Below are 25270 nucleotides of genomic sequence, written 5' to 3'. Positions count from 1 at the left end.
AGGCGGCGGTGTCTTCGTCGTCAGCAGCAGCGACTTCCTCCTCCTCTCTGTGTTCGGGATCATTGATAGCCATTAGTTGAGGATCGAAGATGCTGGGTAGAATTAGTCTCCGTTGCAGATCTAAAAAATCAGAGGTTTGATTGATCTGTTCATCACCTCCTTCCGTATGAAGTTAGGAAAGCGGCATCTTTGGTGGTGTCGATGTGAATAGGTTAGATGGCAGTGTGTTTAGGGATTCCTTGTATTAGGGTGTAGTATATAATCCGTGTAGCGTGTAGTATAGTATGTATAATGCTTAATCTGTTGTACATGAGGTAATATATATTGTACCTCTTAATTTTCAAGAAATGGTAATATCCTTAATAATATAGTAAAGATATTTGAATTTGCTATATATATATATATATATATATATATATATATATATATATATATATATACTAGGTTATAACCCGTGTACCACACGGTTGATAAATTTAAAAAATATTTTTTATTTATTTTTTAGTACATGAATGACGGTTTCTAGAAAATAGAATATAATATATGAATATTTATTTATTTATTTTCCAATGGATTTTCCAAATCTTCAAACACAAAGACCATTTTACAATGTAATATGCTATAAATGATAGTTTTTCTTAAAGTAGAATGTTAAAAAAAATTAATCGTTTTTTAATTTTCCACTCCATGTTTGAAATCCTCTAAAAGATGTAATTTCTTTCAATAATTTGTTAACTTTAGAAGCATGTAATAATCCAAATGAACAAAAAATACATCAACGAATATCATTACTGTTAAAATGAAAGTGTGATACTATAATATACAAAACATAAATAATAACATAAAGTATAATGTCCTAATGAAAAAAAAACTGATTACACAATGCTATAAATGGGTAGAGATTTATCAAGGTACACCGACTAAAAAAAGTACATGGGTATAGTTAGGTAACATTTTCACGGTAAAATGTCCACATAAAGATCATTTAATTTATAATGCTACAGTGGGGAGATGTTTCAAAGTTAAATTGCCTTGAGAAGAAAAAAAAATGAAAGTAAAATTTTATAATTGAGAAACTTTTTAAAATACAATGCCATAAGAGAAAAAAATAATTGGGAGCATTCTAACCACCGTAATTAAGTATTTTTTTTTAAATAGTAATTTGGTGAAATGGATAAAGCTATAAGTTCCTGTACCATTATTAATAACTCAATACCTAATTTCACAAGCATGAAATGTGTATTTTGAGACATACAGAAACGTTAATACAAGGTAACATGTTTCTTTGCTTTTCTTTTCTGGGTATCTGCTTCATTTTCTTCTCATTATCAACTTCATTTAGTTTCTTATAACTTCCTTTACTTATATTAAATCTACAAATAGTAATCGGCAACAACTCATGAAATAAATTAACAATTTGTATATCAATTCAAGAACAATACTCACTGGGACATGAATTCAAATAGTTGTCATGCGATGTGAATAAAACGCAAAATTTTATCTGTTTTGGGAATTTTATAGAATAATGATATATAAAATAACCAATTTTATAAGCTTAATGCACTAATCAGATTGTTGTAACATAAAAGTAACATGAAAGCTTACATATTTAACAAAGCAAATGCCTAAACAATTGTATACCCACTAATAAACTCATATAATCTCTAAGATGAAAAAACAGTAAGAAATAAACATATTAAATGTTTAAAAAAACAGTTAAAGCGTTTACACACGTACCCAAATATGTGAAGAAGAAGGTGTTTAACAGAACTGTCAAGATTGAAGTAAAGTTACAACGTACAAACATCCCTATTCAATCCAAAATCACCAGCAAATGGAAAGAGAACATGTACTAATATGAACTATTAGCAGTGGAAAAAGATAAAAATTAGGTTCTTCTCTTAGGCATTTACACGAACACCTTGTAAGCATTACCTGTAACTAAAAGTAACACTTGTCGAGCCTCTATTTTTGTCTTCCCCATCACGTTTGCCTTTAGAGACAAATCAAACGTTTTTATTGAAATCTTGAAAAGCATTCTTGGACATCGAGATCAAGTGATTTTCTATTGTTTGGTGAACGCAAATCATATGCAAAAGATGGCCCTTTGGATTATCACACAGTCTCCACTTCCATAAAAAATCTCTGTAATAAAGACACGAGTAAAAAGAAATTAGAGAGAGTAATGTATCTCCTTGATTTCAAGATGATTAGCCTAATAGAAATTCATATAGACTACAATATTACAAGTTTGAGCAATTAGATAATGAGAAAAGCAGAGAATAAAAAATTGAGATATGAGTGAAAGCAAAGCACATAAATGCTATCATTGAACCCATTTGTGATCTGCTTAATCCCCATCCAGGTGAGTTGTCCAGACCACTTTCTAACAGAAAACAATAAACTTCACTTTTTAAATCAGAATAAACATCACCAAGAGACCTGAAAGTGAAAACCATAAATAATGTAGTGCTACTTATCATAACCCAGATCATAAATGACGGAGAGAATATACGAACTAACCGTGACAATATCAGATTAAAAAAAAACTTTCAATAGATAAAGAGTTCATAATAAGAAGAAAAAAAAATTAGGGTTCAAGACTTAGACCTATCCATGGATGGATTCCAGATTAGCATTCAGACAAACAAAAAATAATAGAGTTGTAATTTGGCGTTCAAATTTACCTTTTTAGCAACCTACGAGGCAGTATCTCCCCTTTTGCTTTCACCCCATGAAGAACGAATATAATCTTGAGGAGTAAAGAAAAGATTAAATTGAATCCAATATGACATAACGCAAAACTAATTAAAATTAATGAAAATGATGAAGACGATGGACAGGGCGGGGAAAGGAAGTATCAACAATCAGATCGTGACCGGACGCATACTAAGAATAGAAGATTAGAGACACATGAGTGAATCTTAACTGAAATAAGAGAGACGAACGTGAAGGAGATGCTTAGCTTTGTTGGAGATGAACGTGCGTTCGAGTTATATACGAAGTTGGCAAAAGGCCAATTCAAATTTGGAGATTGAATCCTGATTTCTTGCTATTAGTGTGCTGATTTATCGATGATCGTTGATTTCTTGCTATCAGCATTTGAAATTTCAATTTCAGGAAATTAGGAACAAAATCAAAGATAAGAATTTTGAAAATTTTGATTTCATCTTAGCAGCCGGATTATAAAACGTATCTAACGAAATGGGCAATTTCATCTTAGCAGCCGGATTATAAAACGTATCTAATGAAATGGGCGAATTTCAGTTAGAAACTTTGAGCGGGAAAAAAAGCTTGAGATGGGCTGAACAATTGCCACGTGGCATTTTGGTACTGTTTTATTATAATAGGGGATATATATATATATATATATATATATATATATATATATATATATATATATATATATATATATATATATATATATATTGTGATTTAGGAATTTGCTAAAACACATATTAATAGAGTTATGAATATGAAAATATGTGGTCAAATCATAGTTTCATGTATAAAGTTTATTTTATGCTAAAATTTGCTAAACGCTTTAATATATACAAATATAATACACAATTTAACAAAAATGTGGATTTATACATCTACATCATTATAACATGTGTTAAACACGTCTAAAGTTATGTTTTTATATAAAAATTCTTATTAACATAATTTGTCGTTATTTTATATAAAAACTCAAATAAGACAACTTGGGACCACTCTTTGTATAAAACTCATTTTTAAATAAAATCATAACCCTTTTATATAAAATCATGTTTTTATAAATGTACAAATCTTTAAAATACATAAAAACCTCCATTTTTATAAAATATACACGTATTTATACTCTAGACCACATTTCATTTAAAAAAAAAGCATTTATTTATCCATTTTTCATAATAAACCTAAATAAGCATTCTAGGTTGTTATTATATGTCTGACATATGATTTAAAGAATTTATATGTTTAAAACATATATGTAACCCAAAACGATCCAAATAACATTTCAAGAACTTAATCATATGACCATAGCATGAAATGAACACAAATTAACATCAAACTTTAATTTTAACAAAACAAGTATGTATCTCCCTCAAAAATCATAAGAACTTAAAATGGGACGATAAAGACCCACCCTTGATGCGTGATTTCAATTTAGGTTCAAATTTGGTTCGTTTTTATGAAGCTTGACATGAGAAACTATAATTTACACCTTCTTGATCCAAAACAAACTACCGGGACAGTTTAGTAATAATTTAAACTAAAGGGACAAGTTTGTTATAATGTAAACGAGTGGAGGGACTATTTAAGTAATAAGTTAACAAATGGAGGGTTGTTTAGTAACTTAATTCACCAAAAGGGACTATTTTTATTAAACTAAACAAATGGAGGGGCTATTTTGGTTTCTTGACTGATCAGGAAGAACAAACGAAATCAGAAAAGAAAAGAACACGATGGCAACGATCTCCGGTGGTACCCTTCTTAGTTCGCTTGTTTTGTCGTCGACAAAAATCACGCAAGGAGGAGGAACAAAAACAATACAATAGCATGTGGTGGTGTTTCGGTAGTTGTGATCAATGATGGGAAGGAAGAAAAGAAGGAGAGGCGGCAGTTGGTTAAAAGGAAGCAAGGCAACAACAACAGTAGGTAAAATTCAAGGGTGATTGGTTGATGTGGAGTTGGCAAAAGAAGGATAAAAACGAGAGGGGTCTGATGCCCTCTTGGCTAACGGCAAACCCCACCACTTCCGGTGGAGGTTTTCTTGACTGAAACTAAAGAAGGGGTGAATTGTGACATCTCCAATTTCACGGCTAAAAAAGACCAATTTGTTTATGCTTATTTAAAAATCAGAGTATCCTTTTTGAAAAATAATATTGCGGAATTTGTTCTCAAAATATGATAAAGATATTATCAAAGCATTTCTGAAATTTATTTTAATTATATTAAAAACGTTAGGATGTCATCGTCAATACAGTACATAAGCATACACGAAAATAGTACATGTCTTACAAACATCTATTATTCTACTAGCCTGTAATCCATAAATCTCTCATTTGTTTATCACACATGTGCTCTTGTGTCATTACCTATAATACAAGAAACTGAGTGGTTCGTGTTTGGGAGTTTGGTGAGCACATAGGGTTTTCAACCCACAATAATTATATTCTTTTAATTATACATTTTCATCAAATCGTTCAACCCGATTACCCATTCTTGTTATCCTTACTTTCTATCCCTAAAGCTATAATTCAAGGGACTTATCCTAAGGATTATCTTAGGTATAGACAATAATGCTTAGGGGATTCCTTAGCAATATATGTCAGTAAGGCAACCAGGGGGGGGGGGGGGGGGGGGGTTGAAGTACATATAGTGAACACTTAGTTCAAAAACACCTACAGGTAGTGGCGTGAGAAAATGAGGGATTTTGGCCACTTATTTATAGGATGCCAGCATCGATTACGCCCAGCATAATTTTTGGTGTACGCCCAATGTACTTTAGTGTTACGCCCAACGTAGTGGCTTGGGCAACAAGCAAAAACGCAGGTAAAATTTCAATCTTTAAAAATTCATAACTTTCATGTACGTGCTCCATTTTTGACATTCTTTATATTCACACGTAGGTATTTCTGAGTACTACAATTTTCCTTTTGACCCCGTCGGTTAATTCTCGACTGATCTTAAATTTAACACGCTAAGAAGAATACAATGCTAATGACCGTGTAAAATTCATAACTTCTACATACGGACTTCGTTTTCGAATGTATTTTTATCATTGAACTCCTACTAATGATATCTTCAATTCTCGTTTAGATAATATTGTATAAAATCGACCGATTTAAAATTCGATTTTTATGCCCGCACTGCTACGCTGAAACTTCGAAAAATCATAACTTCCTCTACTGAAGTCAGATTTGGACGTTCTCTTTATGCATGCTTTCTGTGTAATAGATACTATGACTTTCTTTTAGATTACTAAGGCTAAAAAATATTTTATCAAAATCTCACTTTTTATGATACACAGAGTCGTGTCAGTTAATTGCGGAACTACAACGGTTCATAACTTCTTTATTATAAGTCAGATTTCAACGTTCTTTCTATGTACATAATCCTTGTGACATATATTATATCTTTGGTTAAGATTTTTATCCTAAATAATCTTTTATCAAAAATTTATTTTTAACGCTTATTATATCTTATTTGACTAGCTCGCATATGTGGGTGTTACAATTATCTCCCCCTTATGATGATTACGTCCCAAAATCATCAATAAAATAGAGATTTTATAATGACTCTGTACATTATCTTTTCATCCTAGGTAATAACCGTAACTCTTATATCCTTTCAAATGAGTATCTAACTCTACAACTTCTTGATTGTTGGCGGTGCTCAATCTTGCATCCACTTTTTATCCTATGGTCGACTTTCAATCGTAACTTTCGAGTTACAAAATTAATTCTTATTGGAGACTCCTTCTCCTTCTTCAATAGACTTAACTTAATATAAGGTCTTTACTGCGATTATCGTAACAGACCGATGGGTTGTGCATCTAATGACTTTTCGTCGTATGATGCATTGGCTAGACTCATGTCTTTTGAGTCAGACTCCAACATGGATGAAATTTTTCTTCATGTTATAATGTGATATAATCACATTATAGCAGGTAGAAATTCTAGCTACAGACTACTTAGCTTTTACAATGGTTGCGACACTTTTATCGGTTGCTTTAATTATCCTTTCCTTTAACCTCCTTATTTGAGTTGTATACTACATCAAACATGGTTCTCTGAACCAATTAACTTATTTTGCAGACTTATTCTCAATTTGAACTCGATTTGATATCATCACTAGGTTTGGAATAACAGTCATCTTCGTATTCATTACCGAAATGACGGTAACAAACTCAACTACTAATTCCTAAGTAACCTTGTGACTTTCCTTGATCCAAGTGTGAGTCTTGTGATTCTAGTAGTATAGGCCTCTACTACCTTTCACATCTACTTATACTCATCCCATGTAAGTCATCATTCAATAAAATCATATAGCAACTTAACACATCAGATAATGTAACATAACTAAGGATTATATTACTTCTTACGAACGATTACATTGTTATTCGCGTTCATCACGCCTTTTACATTAGGCTACATCTTACAATACTTTTTATATGGGTTGACGACTTTATCTATTAGACATCCTGGATAAGAAGCTTCCTTTTATTGACTTCCTGAAGCTACTTCTACTTCCTCATTTACCATCCTGAGAGTCATCTGAGATGCAACAACTTTCTTTGGGCAGTTATTCTTGAAATGCCTCATTTCTCCACACTTGTAACATATGATTTGGGTGTAGTTGCTAGATTAGTGACCAATATTTCCATAGCCGAAGCAGGTCACCTCTTCTTTGCATTATCCATTATGCTTCCTTCTGTATTTTTCACAACATTTTGACTCGTTGCGGTCCCTAGGTTTCTTGTCGTTGGGTTATAAGGATCCTTCATTAAGCCTCTTCTCCCCAACGTTAGCATGGCTGGTGGTTCTTCTTTTGATCATATCTTCAAGAGGTTTGGCAATTCAGATGGTTGCTTCCAAAGTAGTTGCTAATTTCACCATTGGAACGAAATTTGTTGGTAGTCCATTAGAAAATCTTTCTACCTTGGAGGATTCAGTAGCAATCAGCTGAGAAACTAATTTCATTTTCTCAAAATAGATTGCAGCATACTCACTAATGCTCATGTCTCCTTGCTTCAGATTCTGGAATTCCTTGCTTATTTCCGACATGTCTTTTTCGGAGCAGTATTCTCTTTTCAACTACACAAGGAAGTCTTCCCATGCCATCTTCCATGCTTCTCCCTTCAGCATAGTAGTGACCATTCGTTTCCACCATCTTAAAACACCAGTTCATAGTTGTCTGGTTGCGAACATTGTCTTCCATCTGTTGCTACAATAGCAACTCTCAAATGTCATCTCCATTCGTAAATCCAATCCATTACTGCCAGTGGCATTGACCTTCCAGGAAGACTTGGCGGTTGGAATTCCATGAAGACTCCATACATGCATCCATCTCTATCAACCTCTTCTTCGGTGTTGTCCTCCCTACTCCTTCATGGTTCAGCCTGTCTAATGACTCTGCTATAGTTTCCTTCTTCCGGCTGTTCCTTATTTAACTCAGATTGCACAACCGGTGCAGTCAGTTCATCCTTATTCTCCTGAAATAGTCGTTTTGTCTCCTCTATTTATCGGTCTAGCATGGTTCACATCATTGCTTAAACTTATTCCATTGTGATAGGTTTGGGTGCAGGTGCAATGATCGGTGCATGGCAAATCACATGCATAGGCCCAGGATGTCGTCTCACGTTGATATTTCCTAGTCTGTTACAAGTCTTCACCATGACGTTATGTACGTCAAAGCAGGAGTTCAGTGTATCGAGACGAGAATATAGATAGCGAACGGTTAGTCGTGTTATCCTCCTTATTACTCCGAAAAGTTATATGGCAGTTCTAATACTGTAATTAAACATTTAGAAACCTGAAACATAAAATTTCCTATTTCTAGGTCGGCCACAGACCTTAAACCTAATAACATTAATTTAAGCCTAGAAATCCTCAAATATTCCTAGTTCGCTTAAACTAATGATATGATACCAACTGTGACATCCCCAATTTCAGGGCAAGAAAAGACCGATTTGTTTATGCTTATTTAAAAATCAGAGTATCCTTTTTGAAGAATAACATTGCAGAAGTTGTTCCTGAAATATGATAAAGATATTATCAAAGCATTTTCGAAGAAATGTATTTTAATCATATTAAAAACATTAGGATGTCATCATCAATATAGTACATAAGCATAGACTAAAATAGTACAGGCCTTACAAATATCTATTATCCTACTAGCCTATAATCCATAAATCTCTCATTTGTTCATCACACATGTGCTCTTGTGCCACTACCTGTAATACAAGAAACTGAGTGGTTCAGTCTTGGGAACCTGGTGAGCACATAGGGTTTTCATCCCACAATAATTATTTTCTTTTAATTATACATTTTCATCTCATCGTTCAACCCAATTACCCATTCATGTTATCCTCATTTTATGTCCCTAAAGCATCAAATTCAAGGGACTTATCCTAAGGATTATCTTTGGGATAGAAATAATGCTTAGGGGGTTCCTTAGCAATATATGTCAGTAAGGCAACCATGGGGGGATGGAGTACACCTACTGAACACTTAGTTCAAAAACACATACAGGTTGCGAACCTACTAGCATTCCACTGGACTGTCTAGAATAGTCTATGGTCGTCATCTATGCTCCGCTAGACGATAGATCATCTTTAAAGTCAAGGCCTCTCACCATCTATTTCATCATTCATCTCTTATCATCTATATCATCATTCATCTACCCATCTTTACCCAATATGTTTATAGGTATAAAAATACATATACAATTTAAATCAAGTAAAACATGTATAAATTTTTCATCTAGCATAGATATCAGGAACACATATAATAGGCACATATAGCATGAAATTATCTTAAATACTTCATATCTATGTGTGAGATGAAAGTTACTATGCACTTACTTATTAAAGTGATGACTCAAAAGTCGGGCAGTGCTTCGCTTTAGCACTTAGTCTTTCCTTTGATGTGACCTAGGTCCAATTATCACTAAGTCTTAGTTTATTATTTCTTTTGACTAATTATTAGTCTAGATTCATCATTAATTCAAATTCTATTGATCTATAGCTGATAAGGGACAACCAGGTAAGAATATATTGGAGGTGGGTTTCGTTTGGTATACAGAGTATACTGTTTGGAAATCCTACTTTAAAAAACTCATTAAATCTAGCCTTGTCATCATCTCTGTAAGTAGATCAATCAGTATAACGACTTGGAATCGTTGATAAATCTTGTTTATAGGTTCATAATAACGATAATGAACTTAAACATAAGTTACACTTAAAGCGTTAATAAGTGCAGCTTAACTTACAGAAATTTTTAGCGAATACTGAGAAATTGCGCTGGCAGAACTCCGGATCGAGAGCTTCCATTTGTCGGGTTCTTTGATGCCTAGAGCCACCCCTAAGGACTAGAAGAAATTGGACTCAAGAAGAAAGAAGTCTAGGAGCAAATTGGTTTGCAAGATGTGAGAAAATGATGGATTTTAACCACTTATTTATAAGGATGCCAACAGCGATTACGCCCAACGTAGTGGTGTGGGTAGCAAACAAAAACGTAGGTAAAACTTCAATCTTCAAAAATTCATAACTTTTGCATATAAGTTTGATTTTTGTCGTTCTATATATCCACGTGTAGGTATTTCTGAGTACTACAACTTTTCTTTTGACTCCATCAGCTAATTCTCGACCGATCTTAAATTTAACATTCTGAGAAAATTATATTGCTAATGACCGTGTAAAATTTTTAACTTCTACATACGAACTCCGTTTTCGACTGTCTTTTTATCGTTGAAATCCTGTTAACGAGATCTTCATTTCTTTCAGTTAGATCATTTCAGCTAAAATTGATCAATCTAAAATTCAATTTATGTGCCCGCACTGCTATGCGGAAACTTCGAAAATTCCTCTACTAAAGTCAGATTTAGACATTCTCTATATGTACACTCTCGGTCTAACGAATACTATAAATTTCGTTTAGATCATTAAGGCTAAAAAGTATTTTATCAAAATCTCACATTTTACGATACGTAGAGATGTGTCGTTTAATCACGAAACTTCAACAAGTCATAACTTCTTCGTTATAAGTCGGATTTCAGCATTATTTATATGTATGGAATCCTTGTGATTTGATAGTCAATCTAGGAATATAGATCGAATATCGAATGAAAACAATCCAAGACCTATTGATTTGAATTCTATCAAGAAGCCTCATTCAATTGATATTGATAACAAGTCAAGACCTACTGACTTGAAATCAAAGTCACGATTGAGAAACGCATCCCAAACAATGACACAATCTGAATTATACGCAATAATCAAGGTGAAAAAAAAGTTCTTTCAAAATTCAACCACGCAAATTACAAAGACAAGGAGGCTATTTATAGCCTGAAATAATTAACGTTTACAAAAAGAAATAACTACCCACTAAAAGAAATTGCCTCCAAAAGGCTTATTGGAAGCTATAATAATGGAGAAAAAGTCGTGACTAATAGCTAGGAACTCCCTCCCTTAGTCAACGTGAGTTATCATGCAACCCCACGTGTCATCGGTCCCAACAAGTAGCTTTCATTTTCGATGGTAAGGATGCTTCGTTTGGAATCAAACCCAAATACTCGTTCGGAATTAGTAGTCTTCTGAGGTTTCTCGCTTCCGAACCCAATCTTTCCAAAGACATCCGACCCCGACGTGTTCCGAGGGATCAGATTAAGTCACAACGCATCGCAACCATTCCCTTTCGTTCCGACTCTCCCCGCCTCTGATGCGTTCCGATTTGCATTGTCTCCACATGACCCCAATGGATTCCGATTGGTACTGATTCGATCCGAATCCAATGCATTTTGATGGATCGTAACCAGTCGTAACTCGTCTCACCTTCTAGACTAGTATAATCTCAGTCACAATTTCCACCAACCTCACTTCGAGATTCGCAATCAACACTCACTTTGGAATTTGAATGCATTTCAGAACCTGAACTCGTCTCGGAATTGGGACTTAGTTTGGAACTTGAAGGGTCTCCTTTTGCAAACGTATCACGATAGAAAAAGAAAAAGAAAAAAAAAGAGGATGAAGAGTGTTTGGGTGAGTTTGAGTGTAAGATGAAATGTATAAGAAAACTCTAACTTGGCTGCCATTTAATCTCTATCACTGGTGTACCTTCAGATAAAATTGGAAGCAATGTGTATGATTTTCCCCATGTGTTTCTAAGTCAAGGTTTGTTATGTATTAAAAATGAGGTTTTTTTATGCGCCTCCTTATTTCCATTTTTACCCCCCCCCCCCCCCCCCCTTTTTTTTTTGTTTTTTATGTTTTTTTATCATTTTGTTGTTTTTTATTTACCTTTTTACCTTTTTTTGTCTTTTTGTTATTTTTTTGTTTTTAATATTTTTAATAAATACATACTATTATTATTTTTTTGTTTGGACTATACTTGTGTTATTTTTTTTTTTTCATTCAGACTATCCATGTGTTATCTTTTAAGTTCGAACTATCTAGTAGTGTTATTGTTTTCTTGCAAATTTCGTAGCCATTAAATAAAACTCACACACAAACATACATATAATTGTTCGTAATTTTTCTTTTAACACAAGGATAGTTTAGACAAAAAAAAAATAACACAATGATAGTCTAAAAAAAGTTAAAGTTAAAAAGACATCAAATCAAATCAATTATTTTAATAATAATCATTATTATTATTATTATTTAATAATCATAAATTTAGTTTTAATAGAAAACAAAACAAAAAGACAAAATATGTCAAATCAAAGTGGGTTTAAAGACAATAAAATGACAAAAGAGGTACATGGAGTAATTTCATGAAATATGAGGATACAACACCCATTAAAAATATCACAAAATAGTTTTCTTGATTCGCGTGTTCAATTACAGACATCTAAAAACTTTTCTATAGGTGGCAAATGATATTCTCGGGTACAAGGAGTCAAGGGTTCCAAAAACTCAGACGTATCATAAATCCGATATGTAGAACTTTGGGAAAAACCGTTTAAAGTTTCACGATTAATTGGTTTTCGACAGTTTTTGCGACTTTGTTAAATTTACGGGTTAAAATCATTGCAATTATGAAATCAAATATTAGCCCTATGTCTGAGTTCTAGAAATGCACTTGGAATTTCCATATGAGGTGTGCAAGTACCTCAACGAATCAATTCGGTTTTCGAGTATTAAGAAAATCAGTATTATACTGATTTGTTTTTTTAATGGACGTAACTTCTGCATATGACCTCCGTTTTTGACGTTTTTTATATCCCGAAGTCCTGAGAGTATAATCTATTTAATTTGATTATAAATTAGTCCAAGGTATACTCGATGCAAAATTTTATTTTTAGCGTCACAATTATTATCAGTTGTTATAATTTTTGTCTCGATCCTTAACGATAGACAGTTGTTTGAAAATTTTGAGACGATTATAAAGTAATTATGATTATACTATATTTAGTACACTACATAAACATAAAATTACACACAATTGGTCTTTAATACATAAGGGTTCGTGGTGGTTTGACCACCGAACTCTAATCTAATTTTACAAATTGTTACATATATTCTTATTCAGATCTTGTTTCTTGATCTGATTCAGGAGGCTTCTGGAACCCTTCCAATGCCTTTCAAAACCGTCCATAGGGTGGAGGGTTCTAGAATTATCTTATTTGTTTAATGATTAAGCAATTGCAATTCAACCATTACAATTTTTATTAATTCTAATTAACCCAAATTAATTTTAATTAATGCTTAGTTAGTTATTATTGTTTTTAATTAATATATTAATCATATAATATAATATGTTAATAAATCATTTAATCTCTCTCCTATAGTAATTTCTAGTTATTTCTGGTTATGAAAGCAACCCAAAAAAACTTTATTTTTATTCACCAAAATTATATCAATTTAATTAAGACTTTAGACACTTTAATCCAACACTTTTAACAATTCAATATGCATGCAGAAGAATTGATTTTCCTACCGCCTTCTTCATTTTCATGATCGTGCCTTTCTTTATCTTTTTTTTTAATATAATTTTGTATAAATTTTTGAAGATGAATATTGCACACTTCATTCAATTATAATGTGTTTTCTAAGAAATTTTACACTTCGCTCAATTCTTTTGGTTACTTTCAATGGATTTTCGAAACGAAGCTAAACAAGTTGGTTCTAGCAAAAGACACAAATCTACACAAAATGGTTCAAGTCAATATATTCCATTTTCTTCTCCAGGATTTCAAAACTCAAATTATCAACAATACTAAAACTACCAACAAAACCAAAACTATCCACAATAGTATCACCCGGTGCAACAATCTTACAACACATTTAAACTTTCTTAAGATAATCCGGATTATAATCCATGAAATCAGTTTTTTTAAAAGGTTCCAGAAACCCAATTCCAATCTTCTCATCCCAAGAATTTCCCGATGACCCGGCTCCCGAAAGAAACGAAGAAGACGACAAGTTGCAACCCGTTGCTGAGAAAAAACACAACTATACAAAACACCTAAACTCAAAGAAATGGATGGAAAGCTAAGAGATGGATTTGGTTAGGGCATATGTTGATTTTAGTATAATCTAGAGAACTAAAAATGCATTAAATAAAAGGAATGACTTATACACATTAAAACGTGTAAAAGTATTTTTTATATATATATATATAGTGATACATACATACAGACAGACAATTTGTATAAGCAAAGCATGATAAAGCGCACAACATGTAGTGGGAATACAAATACATATGTTAGATCCTTAAATTAAAAGATGATGTCATAATTTGGAATGTTGTCTCCAGGGGCACCCACCTTCGAAAGCATGTTCCAACACATCTTCCATTCTCTTTGCAAGTAGTATCTGCAGCAGGAAACCACCCACTTCCAAGTCAATTTACAATCATTTTACTTGTTAGTCAAAGTGTTAGATTGAAGAAATAGCAACATACTTTTTCTTATTTGTCTATTATAACATCCTAGTTTCATAGCATTTTTATTCTTATAAGGACCTTATACTTTGAAAAATCCAGCCATTATGGCAATGAATATTGTTTTCTATTATTTTTATTTTTATTTTTATTTAAAAAAATTAAATAAAATCTTACCTCCATGCTAGCGAGAACAGCTGGAGGAACTTCAACCAAGTCTTTCAAATTTCTCTCTGGAAGGATAACTCTCTTAAGACCATTACGGTGTGCCGCCAACACCTGCCCGATTGCAAGTTACAAAAAATCATTAAAATTAAAGTTAAAACATTTGTAAAGTTATAATAAATATTGTAAGGATTAAAAGCGAGAAATAACAAGACGGTTATTCCAGCATTGTAGTTTGAAAAATCTACCCAATTATAGCAATGACATTCAAATTATAATGTTATAATTGAGTAGATTATTGAAAAGTAGAATGTGATTTTTTTTTAGAAAAAGAAAAGCTGAAAGTAGAATGCTATGATAGAAGGCAGTGAGAGAAGTAGGAATAAAGAAATATTGTAAAAAAAACATAGCAATAGCAATGCAATGGGTAACCTTGTCCTTGATACCCCCTACGGGTAAAACTAGGCCACGCAGAGTGATTTCTCCGGTCATGGCTGTATCTGATCGCACCCGTCTACGGCTGAAAAGTGAAACGAGTGAGGTCACCAGAGTCACACCAGCTGAGGGTCCATCTTTTGGCACTGCCCCTGCAGGGAAATGTATATGGATGTCCCGCCCTTCAAGCAGATTGCCTTCTCCTTGTGCACAACCCAGATTAAGCTCTGCTGCCCTTGCTCTTACCTAATAATAAAATTAAACACACACACACACACTTATATACAATTTTAGTCCTCTGTTATTTGGCATCACTTCTAAAAATAATGCTCACAGTCCCTCGGTCAAAGGATTTTGTGGATTCCTTTTTCCAATTCCAACAGAATCCGACAAACCAAACCAAACGCCAACACGACCATAATTTTTTTTTTTTTTTTTTGAAGAAGAAGGTTAAAAAGACAGACAGTAAAAGAGGAGATACCCAAGTCAATGCTATCTGTGCTGATTCTTTGATGACATCACCCAATTGGCCAGTGAGATGCAGATCCCCCTTACCCACCATTGATGTAGCCTCAACAAACTGGACTTCTCCACCGAAGGAAGTCCAAACTAAACCAACACAAACCCCAGGAGTTGAAACTCTCTCCGCTGTTTCTTTATCATCATATTTGGGAGGCTGCACAACAAGTAAGAAAATACAGACTCAGGACCCACCCCATATTCACATTCTTTTTCATACGATGCTTAGTGCTTACCCCAAGTACTTTTTCCAGCATCTCATCATCCACAATAAGTGGTGACATAATAACCCTCCGGAATGCACTTGATATTTCATGATTGTTAACACCCATTGCCATTGGTATCACCTCCATCTCTACTCCTCCTCCTTCAGCAAGTCTGCTCTCTAGCAATGGTGAAGAAATCTGTTGCACATCTTTGTTAAGCGCAACTCTGTCCCTGTCCCTGTCTTGCTCTTGCTCCGCCACTCTCACCGCCGCTGCACGGGCTAAGGCCGCCAGGTTTCTCTCCAGGTTCCGCACACCAGCTTCTCTCGTGTATCGTTCAATAATTACTTTCACTATCGCCTGCCACATACATACATCATCGGTCTCAATAATAATCAACAAAAAGGGGGATGCATATTTCACATGTGCTAAATATGTCTTTTTTTCAACCAATATCAACACGCTTTCATTTCATTTATTTGTTTATTATAGCATCTTTACTTTCATTTCTTTCTATTAACTTTTTTTCTTATTAAAACACTCTGCTTTGAAAAATTAACCATTGTATTTATAAAAGTCTACCCAACTATAGCAGTAAACATTGCTTTGTTTTTGAATACATACATATCTATAATTGGGTACAAACTTGTCATAATAAACAAATGAATGAAAGTGAAAGTGAGAGTGAAAGTGGGCTGCTATTTTTTTAGTTTAAGAAAAATAAGAAAAAGGGTATTTACCTCGGGAACTTTAAGATATTCAGAATTAAGGCCATGTTGGTCTAGAACACGTGGGATTAGGTGGCGCATGGCTATTCGAAGCTTCTCTTCAGGTGTATATCCTGGAAGTTCAATGACTTCCATCCTGTCTAAGAGTGGTGGGGGGATTGGTTGTGCCCTATTAGCAGTCGCCACAAATATCACTTTTGATAGGTCATAAGGAACATTCAAATAGCTTTAACCCATGAATTAAGGAGTCAATCATTCAAACAAACTGGGCACTTGAGATGCATAAAGCCAATTAACTTATTTCAATGGAAACTAGTATTTCTAATTAAGCTCACATTCATTCATAGATCATGCAAGCATCCAAGAGGTGGTGGTATCTTTGCAGAAACTTATATAAGTTAGGTGAATGTCAAGCTTTTATAGTCAAACGGGTCCACTCTCAATTTTTTTTTTTTTTCTTAAATAATATTATTTTATCTTGATTTCAAGACTTGTTGCCTTGTCACATTTCCTCTAAATCGTGAAGTAGGATACTGATCATTGAAAGTTTTGTTTTGCTCAGGGTCAAGAACCTCCAGAAGTGCTGAAGCAGGATCACCACGTACATCAGATCCCGTTTTATCAATCTCATCCAGCAACATAACAGGATTGCAAACAGCTACTTTCTGAAATAAAATTAAAAAATAAAAAATGTATAAGTCAAAAACAAACAAATAAACTGTACAACGGAATGAGCAGTTTGGATGTTGGTCTCTAGCAATTAATTTTTCATACGTTATTTTAATTACAATATATAAACTTTATTTACAAAAATAAAAAATCAAATATAATAAAATAAGATTACAAGAAAATATAAAAACGAGGAAAATAAAAAGTAAAGAAATGTGTGGGTCATATGATTTAGGAATGAAAGTTAGGAAATGATAGGAAACAAAGAGAAGGTAATTTGATAAAATAGATATATTGTAGGTTGACCTTTAAGCCATCAATGAGTCGGCCGGGCATGCTTCCGATGTATGTCCTCCTATGGCCCCTAATATCAGCCTCATCTTTGACACCACCAAGAGATATGCGCACAAACTTCCTACCCAAAGCAGCAGCAATGGATGATGCCAATGATGTTTTCCCAACACCTGGTGGCCCCACAAAACATAGCACAGGACCCCTCGCATCTGGCTTCAACTGCAATAAATATTTGTATGGGTCAAAACTCCCTGGCTTACAAGAAAACTGAATTAGACATAATTGGGTCGACCTAACCTTGCGCACGGCTAGATATTCAATGATCCTTTGTTTCACCTTCTCTAATCCATAGTGGTCACTGTCAAGCCGCTCTTTTGCAGCTTTTAAGTCCATCTCCACCTCTTCACTGCTTGTCTGCCATGGCAAATCAGCAAGAAGCTCCAGATAAACACGGGAACTGTTGTACCCAGGTTGCTGTGGTTGCATTTTCTTCAGTCTCCTGCCAACATTCATGTCAAATGTTAAAAATCATACTACATAAATATATATATATATATATATATATATATATATATATATATATATTCCCTCAGGCCTCATCAACATAAAATGTCTGCTACACCTTAGTTCTCTCTGTGCATGCTTCCAGACATTTGGAGGCATTCCAGCGCTTTGCATTTTCCTTTCAAGACCAGCCACGTCATCATCTTCATCGTCATTGTCACCAAGCTCTTCCTTAATAGCCCTCATCTGTTTTATGAATCAAGCATATATAACACTCAAACTGAATTTACATGTTGATGCTGAGATAAACAAAAAACACACCTGCTGACGAAGAAGATATTCCTTTTGTGATTTTGAAAGCTGCCCTTCAACCTTTTTGGTTATCTTCTCTGCCACACGTATCGACTGCTACAAGTAATAACCCCATCACACCAGCCACATCTTTTCATAAAAATGATAATAAATAAGAGCATCCATCATCTATGTTAGCTTTACCTGTAAATGCCTATCGACTAATTCCGTGGCTTTTAAAAGCCTTACTTTCACATCAACAGCATCTAGCATAGATAGCTGCTCTTCAAAACTTATCTCAAAGCTTGCAACAAAGATGTCTGCCAGTTTGTGCAGGGGGACCGTTTCCAGAAGAACTTTGGTTCTCCCACCAGTTTTTTGTTTCTGTATATTAAAAAAAAAAAAAAAAAAACAAGCTTAGAGATACCCAGCTGTTTCTTTTTTGCTTAATGCAGAAACAACGACGAGAAATCCGGGGAAATGAGCCTTTTACAAATTTAACCTCATCTATTTTTTTCCTTCCAGTTCCCAGGAGGATGAGCCGTTATTTTCTAAAATAATTCTAAAGATCATTTATCCAGACCCCACTATATCCAGAGAGCACCTTATGAAAAATAAATGGCCAGTCCCTTTAAAGGTTATATTGAAAATCAGGCTTTTGAGGAGAAAAATTAACATAGATGATAAAACAAACAAAGGGAGGAAGTGCAGAAAGAATACTCCCCCGGTTCCATAAAAACAGATAAATGGCTTCTTTTTTGGTTATCTCCCGATTTTCTTCTCTTTAGGGACACGTGGACCCAGGAAGAGAAGGTAAACACTGCTTTTGACAAATTTATATGCCAACCGGATTTCACAACACTAAAAGAGATCTACCGTAGCTGAATATGGTTTATTTTCATTTTCTGTTCAAGTTATTTGAAGTTTGTTTTTGGTTTTGGAAAACGAGGAAACAATAATTTAGCTTAGTGATAGCTGGGCTCCTCCCCTAGGTGGCAATACCTAGTATATCATGACTTCAAAATCCGCTTTCCTTTTCCTTCACTAGAATTTTTTTCTTTTTTATAATGACTGAATTAGTGCATGACAGCAGCAAAATAAGACAACATAGGAATGAAGAATGTGAAATCAAGTTCATCAAAACACAACTAAAGATGTGAAATCAAGAAGCCAAATCACAATGTCCACAAAGCAAGGAAAGTGAGTGATGTCTAGGCTTGAAGCATAGACCCCATTTACGGATTTTCACCTCCTAACCACTAGTGAAAACATGTGGGGACCATATGGCTATAGAATAACAAGCTTGTATTCGGTCGTTCCATGAGATAAATGCTTAGCAATACATCATCTCAAGGACACTACCAGATGATACCTCATATTTTGTATCAAAGTGAATTAATGAAGCAAAAAGGACAAAAAAATGCTGACATAAAACTAATAATAAAATGGTCTGGGGGTTGCAGATGATACCTCATGTGTTACAAACACAGCCTATGGCATGATGATGTTTAAAAAAAAATAGAAATGAGAGTACCTGCTCGAGAACAGAGATAAGCTCCATGGCAGTTACTTTGAATTGACGAGACAGTGCTATGAAGTCCGGGTCTTGTTCAACTCGCTCCATCTCTAGTCAATATCAGAAAAGGGTAGTAAATCAGGTATTCCACATGTGACTTAACCTTGTCTAAAACAACCCTACAAGATGGTTGACTATAAACTTGAACCAGATTTAACGTCGTATCGTATCCCATATGCAACATGTGACTTTACATTTCTAATACTCCTTATGTGGCACTGGGAACCCCATGGTTCCACAAACTTTCCTATTAAGTTCATATCCAAGACACAAATACATCTTGCAATATATACAACTCAATCATGATTAGTGAGATAAAAAAATAAAAGATATATATTTCTTCTGGCAGAAATTTATATGAAAAAAAAAAAAAAGTAGCCCTGCCCTACAAGAAAAGTTATCACTTAGTTTGCCTAAAATCCATGTACGTGGAAATTTAAGAGAGTATAATTATAATAATAGCGCTATGTATGTAGAAGGAATGTGATGGTGTGGAGTATACCAGCCTTTGTCATATCAAGAGGGGATATTCTTGCAGTAGAGTATGTCCCTTTAGTACTAAGCTCCAGGACACTAAATCTGCATAGACCTTCAAGAACAACTGTGTATGTGACCCTTCCACTTGGTTTTTCAACTCCTCTAGATAGATGTAATGCACGCGCAGCAACGCCCCTAACAATAAAATCAAACACTACAAAATTAAACTTCTTCAACATATATTTAGATTGAGAAATTTGCAATCCCCAATTATATGACAATGACATGCATCCGATGTAACCCAAGGTTTCGCAAAGTAAACAATAATGGCTATCCATGTACCTTGTATGCCAATGAATAGGTTCTTGTTGGCTTTTCCCATCAAGCTTGTGTGAATCCGACAAGCCTGTTTGATTCTTTGAGCTTCCCAAATCAGTACCTACATCTCAACAGGATTAATAAGAGTTGCTTTTTCTAGCAAGTTAACAGACTTTCTTGCACGACAGATCAGAGAGAGAGAGTCCATGTCCCACCTAAATATTTTCAATTTTTGTCATGTATAACAAATGGGGCCTCAAGGTAAATAAAATGCAATGAATGATGTAATCAAAATCACCTTGAGTTAACATGGAACCCACTGACAGTGTCTCTGCAGCATCTCGAACTGGCAAAATACCAATCAACCCTTTCTCCTCCCTCTGCCACAACTCTTGTTCCACCAATTTCACACTGCAGGAATCAGAATAGCAATCACATTAGACTAGACCTAGCCCCCAAACTTTCAGTCATATTGGGGATTCTGAATTTGCTAAGCCCTTGTCTGATTCAGCTGCAGCAGGTATCAATCTTATGCATCTTTCTATTTTCTGGAAACTTGGTCTTGAGGAGGTGAAACCAACTCAGGCACCTCTTCAGTTTGCAGATAGATCCATCATATGTCCATATTGCATAATTGAAGATGTTCTAATCAAAGTCATTAAATTCTACTAGTACACACATCTACTAGAGTATTTTGCAAAATCATACAAAGAAAATAAACATGTCTGCTTAACAACTACTCATGTGTCTCTATACATCTAGCTCACTTTCACAGAGAAAGTTTATCATCAAGAAATTATAATTTATAACTGTATAAAAATAAGATATTTTCAATAACGCCACTAAGATTTACAGTTATAACCACCATATAACACAAAGGGATTTTTACTACAGATAACCAATCAGGCTTGAAACCTATCCTGTTCCTTTTCCTCTATGTTCCTGTAAATTAAAGAAACAGGAAAAGGAGCAACAAAGCACAAATATCGGCCTAAACTATGCAAAGACAACTGTGCAACAAAAATTTCGTGAGGAAACACAAAGTCATCGGGTTTGCTTGGAGAAAATCGACAAATATGGGCGAAAGACAAAACAAAGAATTCACCTGCTCGGAGAAGTGCATCGAATTCGAATAATTGCACCAGGCAACAAGACTTTGTTCCTAAACGGTAGAATTCCAATCCGACTAGGAAGCTCCACCGGTTCCGCCATTATAGAAAAAGTATATGTAATTGTATATAATGAAATTGGTGTATCAATCAACAAACCTGTGCGTGTTTATATAGGATTTGAGGGAAGTAAAACAAATGAAAAGAATCTATTAGAGATTTAGAGGGCAATAAATTGGTGAAGAAGAAGAATGGTCCGTTGGCTGCTTTTACGACGGCTTTCTGTTCATTGAATTTTTTTATATCTTTTCTCATCGATAATCATTGGGATTTTACATCTAAGCCCTTTATGTTTTGTTTTTTTTCCAAAACCAACTACCAAAAGGGTTTAGGGTTGTTTCGTGTTTGATTCAATTTGGTATGTCATTTACTAGATTTAGAGTAATCGGTATGGGCCTCGACGAGAAGCGACGAGACCCACGTGGCAGTCCGCGACGCCATCGTAACGTGGGGAACAACGCCCCCCCTGCATCTCGTCGCCCGGATCTCGTTGCCTTGGAAACGAATTGCAACGCCAAAAAAATTAGTCGTTGCCCCATATTTTACCGTTTAATACCGGTCAATTTCAAAAAAAAAAAAACAAAAAAAACTTAACTTTTTTACCGTGTGTGTGTGTATATATATATATATATATATATATATATATATATATATATATATACACATGTACTTTATTTCAATTTTTGTATACCTTTCTCTCATTCTCTCTATATCTTATACACATTTTTCATTAAAATTTCAAAAAATGGAGCAAAACCCAAACACCCCCCTTCATCATCAAATCCAAACACAACCTCGTCTCTCGGATTTGCGGGGTATGAAAATTATTTTAACCTTTTGTCGTCTCAAGGTTCACCACAAATACCATACCAATGTGCCGCTTTCAATACCGTTTCACCGCCACTGCAATTTCTCAACTCACCTTACGTTCAACAAAATCAATTTGGTCAAAACCCAAATTTACAACAAAATCTTTTCTCTACTTTTGGTTCGATGCAACAAACAACCAATCAACCGTCGCCTACAACACAACCAACAGTTCAAGTGGAAGCGGGAAGTAGTAGGAAAGGGAAAGGGAAAGGAAAATCAAAAGGGAAATCAATAGCGGTGGAATCTGAAAATGCAGACGTTCCACAATGGTGGACACCGGAGGAGGAATACGCTTTGACGGCGGCTTGGTGTGCTACTTCAAAGGACGAACTTCGCGGAAATGGAATGAAAAAAAGGAGCTTATTGGGGGCGGTGCTCGACAGGTTTCATGTTATTTTAAAGAAAAATTTGTATCGCAACAACGACATGTTGAGCAGCAAATGGGGTATGATAACTAAGCGGTGCAGCAAATTCAACGGTATTTACAACCGGATTGCGGCACAACAACAAAGTGGAACCAACGACTTTGATTTGTTCAAAGCTGCTAAGGAACAATATCGGGTCGAAATGGGTCATGTTTTCGACTTTGAAAAATCATGGGAATTGTTGCGAGCGGATCCAAAGTGGAATAAAACGCCTACATCGTCGGAGGTTCAATCCAAAATGTCTCGCAATTCTAGCTCGGTCGACGTGTCGGACGCAGGGACTAACATCGACCTAAACGCCGATGACGATGAGATCCCGGATGATATCCAAGAGATATCCCCACCACGACGACCACCCGGACGCGACAAAGCGAGGCGCGCTGCAAGACATGCGGAGGAGGTGGAGATGAGAGCAAAAGATGCGGCGGAAATGAGAGCGAAATTCGACGAACATAATTTATTAATAAAAGAAAAAAATGAGTTGAAACGTCGTCATTTGGAATTCCTGGAAAGGCAGACACGGGAGAAGCGGAAGCAAAAAGAGAGGGAACTAATGACACAACAGTTGTCAATTCTTCGGACAAGCGAGGAGGGTTTAGCGCCTGTTGATCTAGCGGTGCACAAGCAATGAAGGAACAAATTAGGAAAAAATATTTGGGTTAATTAGGATTTGTGTGTGGTATTTAGTAGTGATTTTAATGGTATTTTAGTTATTAATTTAGGTTTAAAATTATGTTTTTTTAATTGTAATCGGATTTTAGATTTTAAATATTATGTCTTTTTTTTGTTTAAAATTATATGTTTTATAAAAAAAAATATATATTAGTTATTAAAAAACGCAAAAAGAAAAAAAAACGAAAACAAAAAAAGGTAAAAAAAACGAAATAGTAAAAAAAATACAAAAATAAAAATATTTATTTTCAAAAAGTTGGTGTTACATCTTGTTGCATCTTGTTACCCATTTCCTCACTTGGTGTTATAACACCATTTGCTTATATGGCATGTGAGGTGGCACAACTTGGTGTTGCATCTTGTTGCCCACACTCAATGCTTTTAGGGTTGTGTTGTGTTTTATTCGATTTTGTGTTAAACAACTATCAAACAACCGTTAACCACCAAGGTGAATATTAACCCAAGCAAGCTTTATTGTTGTTTAAATTAAATAATATTTTCAAAGAAATTACAATTTTAAGAAATTTTAAGTTTTGATGTGTTTGGTTGGCAAAAATGAAATAAACTACCAAAGGATTTGAAATATAAATAATAACATATCACAAAATTATCTTTTCTAATTTATAAATAAGTGTTGTTTTATTACAAAGACATACATAAAAATAAATTGCAAATATATGATAAAATAATTTTATATATAAAGACATATAATCAACTATATTTTTTTTGTTTCATTTCCAATAAAACTTTCATTAACCCCACATATCTTTTATCTTCGTTTTTATTGTTTTAAAATCTCAAAAATAAGTTTTAACAAGTTGAGATTAGCTTTTAAATATCATTTTTTTCAAAATTGTTGGTGATTTTAGTATCATCAATACATTTAGTATAGTCGGAATTTTGTTCAAGACAAGTTGAGTTCGTTTGGTTATATTCCGAGGCTACAGGTGTTAAGTGCATTGTCGGATAACTAATATGGACTTGGGAACATAGGCGTTCGGAGATAGCACCCTTGGTGGTATTCTGAGGGGCAGAGCTCGAAAAAAAAATGTATAGAGAAAATGGGTCTAACTGAAATTTTTCCATCCAAAAAACAAAGGTTGGTGCCAGTTGCATAAGGGGGTGTCGTTTCCCTTAAAACCAACATCCTCTACACATAAAAAGAAGATTTAAACATTGTAGATAAATCTCTGAAGAAAATTGGTTCTTCTGTCTACAATTATGTCTCTTAACAACACGAAAAAGCAAGGTATTTTGTGTTGGACTCTCAGATTTTGCCTAAAATCCATTGGATTGTCCCAAATCGGATTTCATGATACCCCAGGCAATAAGGTCAAAATCACAAAATTTGGAAAGTGTTT

The 25270-nt window shown here is 34.4% G+C and overlaps 2 protein-coding genes and 1 long non-coding RNA gene across 4 annotated transcripts; 1 reads left to right on the top strand and 2 right to left on the bottom strand.

Annotated features, from left to right (window-relative positions):
• Positions 1-1526: 1526 nt before the first annotated feature.
• Positions 1527-3188, bottom strand: LOC122194602 (uncharacterized). Its single transcript, XR_006183941.2, has 2 exons — positions 2688-3188; positions 1527-2145 (listed from the first exon to the last, which is right to left on the bottom strand). It is a non-coding gene; the product is annotated as an uncharacterized LOC122194602 (long non-coding RNA).
• An 11111-nt stretch (positions 3189-14299) lies between these two features.
• On the bottom strand, positions 14300-22162 carry LOC111890280 (lon protease homolog 2, peroxisomal). 2 transcript variants are annotated; one of them, XM_023886424.3, is made up of 17 exons: positions 21879-22162; positions 21072-21184; positions 20798-20894; positions 20481-20650; positions 19937-20028; positions 18607-18786; positions 18433-18519; positions 18230-18357; positions 17905-18106; positions 17620-17826; positions 17179-17309; positions 16657-16870; positions 15947-16276; positions 15673-15867; positions 15189-15437; positions 14769-14870; positions 14300-14524 (listed from the first exon to the last, which is right to left on the bottom strand). In XM_023886424.3, exons 1-17 carry the CDS (start codon positions 21983-21985, stop codon positions 14441-14443), a joined length of 2688 nt encoding a protein of 895 aa, XP_023742192.1. In that variant the 5' UTR covers positions 21986-22162; the 3' UTR covers positions 14300-14440. The 2 variants fall into 2 exon arrangements, with proteins under 2 accessions (XP_023742192.1, XP_023742193.1); XM_023886425.3 differs by having other exon boundaries at positions 18433-18516.
• Positions 22163-22935: 773 nt separating this feature from the next.
• On the top strand, positions 22936-23868 carry LOC111890279 (uncharacterized). Its single transcript, XM_023886423.2, has one exon. It carries the CDS (start codon positions 22936-22938, stop codon positions 23866-23868), a length of 933 nt encoding a protein of 310 aa, XP_023742191.2.
• The last annotated feature ends 1402 nt before the right edge of the window (positions 23869-25270 follow it).

The sequence above is a fragment of the Lactuca sativa genome, chromosome 6 (genome assembly GCF_002870075.4).
Source record: "Lactuca sativa cultivar Salinas chromosome 6, Lsat_Salinas_v11, whole genome shotgun sequence".
NCBI classification, from domain to species: domain Eukaryota; kingdom Viridiplantae; phylum Streptophyta; class Magnoliopsida; order Asterales; family Asteraceae; genus Lactuca; species Lactuca sativa.
The sequence above is the reverse complement of the archived record's forward strand: the minus strand, read 5'-3'. Positions and strand labels throughout refer to the sequence as shown.

What these genes read in the sequence shown, in the direction of transcription:
- LOC111890280 (XM_023886424.3), bottom strand. Translation starts at nt 21,985, where the DNA reads ATGGCGGAACCGGTGGAGCTTCCTAGTCGGATTGGAATTCTACCGTTT. An exon ending in CGATGCACTTCTCCGAGCAG is followed by an intron (nt 21,185 to 21,878) that starts GTGAATTCTTTG and finishes TGATTCCTGCAG; the next exon opens with TGTGAAATTGGTGGAACAAG. An exon ending in TAGGGGGTATCAAGGACAAG is followed by an intron (nt 14,871 to 15,188) that starts GTTACCCATTGC and finishes GCAATCGGGCAG; the next exon opens with GTGTTGGCGGCACACCGTAA.
- LOC111890279 (XM_023886423.2), top strand. Translation starts at nt 22,936, where the DNA reads ATGCAACAAACAACCAATCAACCGTCGCCTACAACACAACCAACAGTT.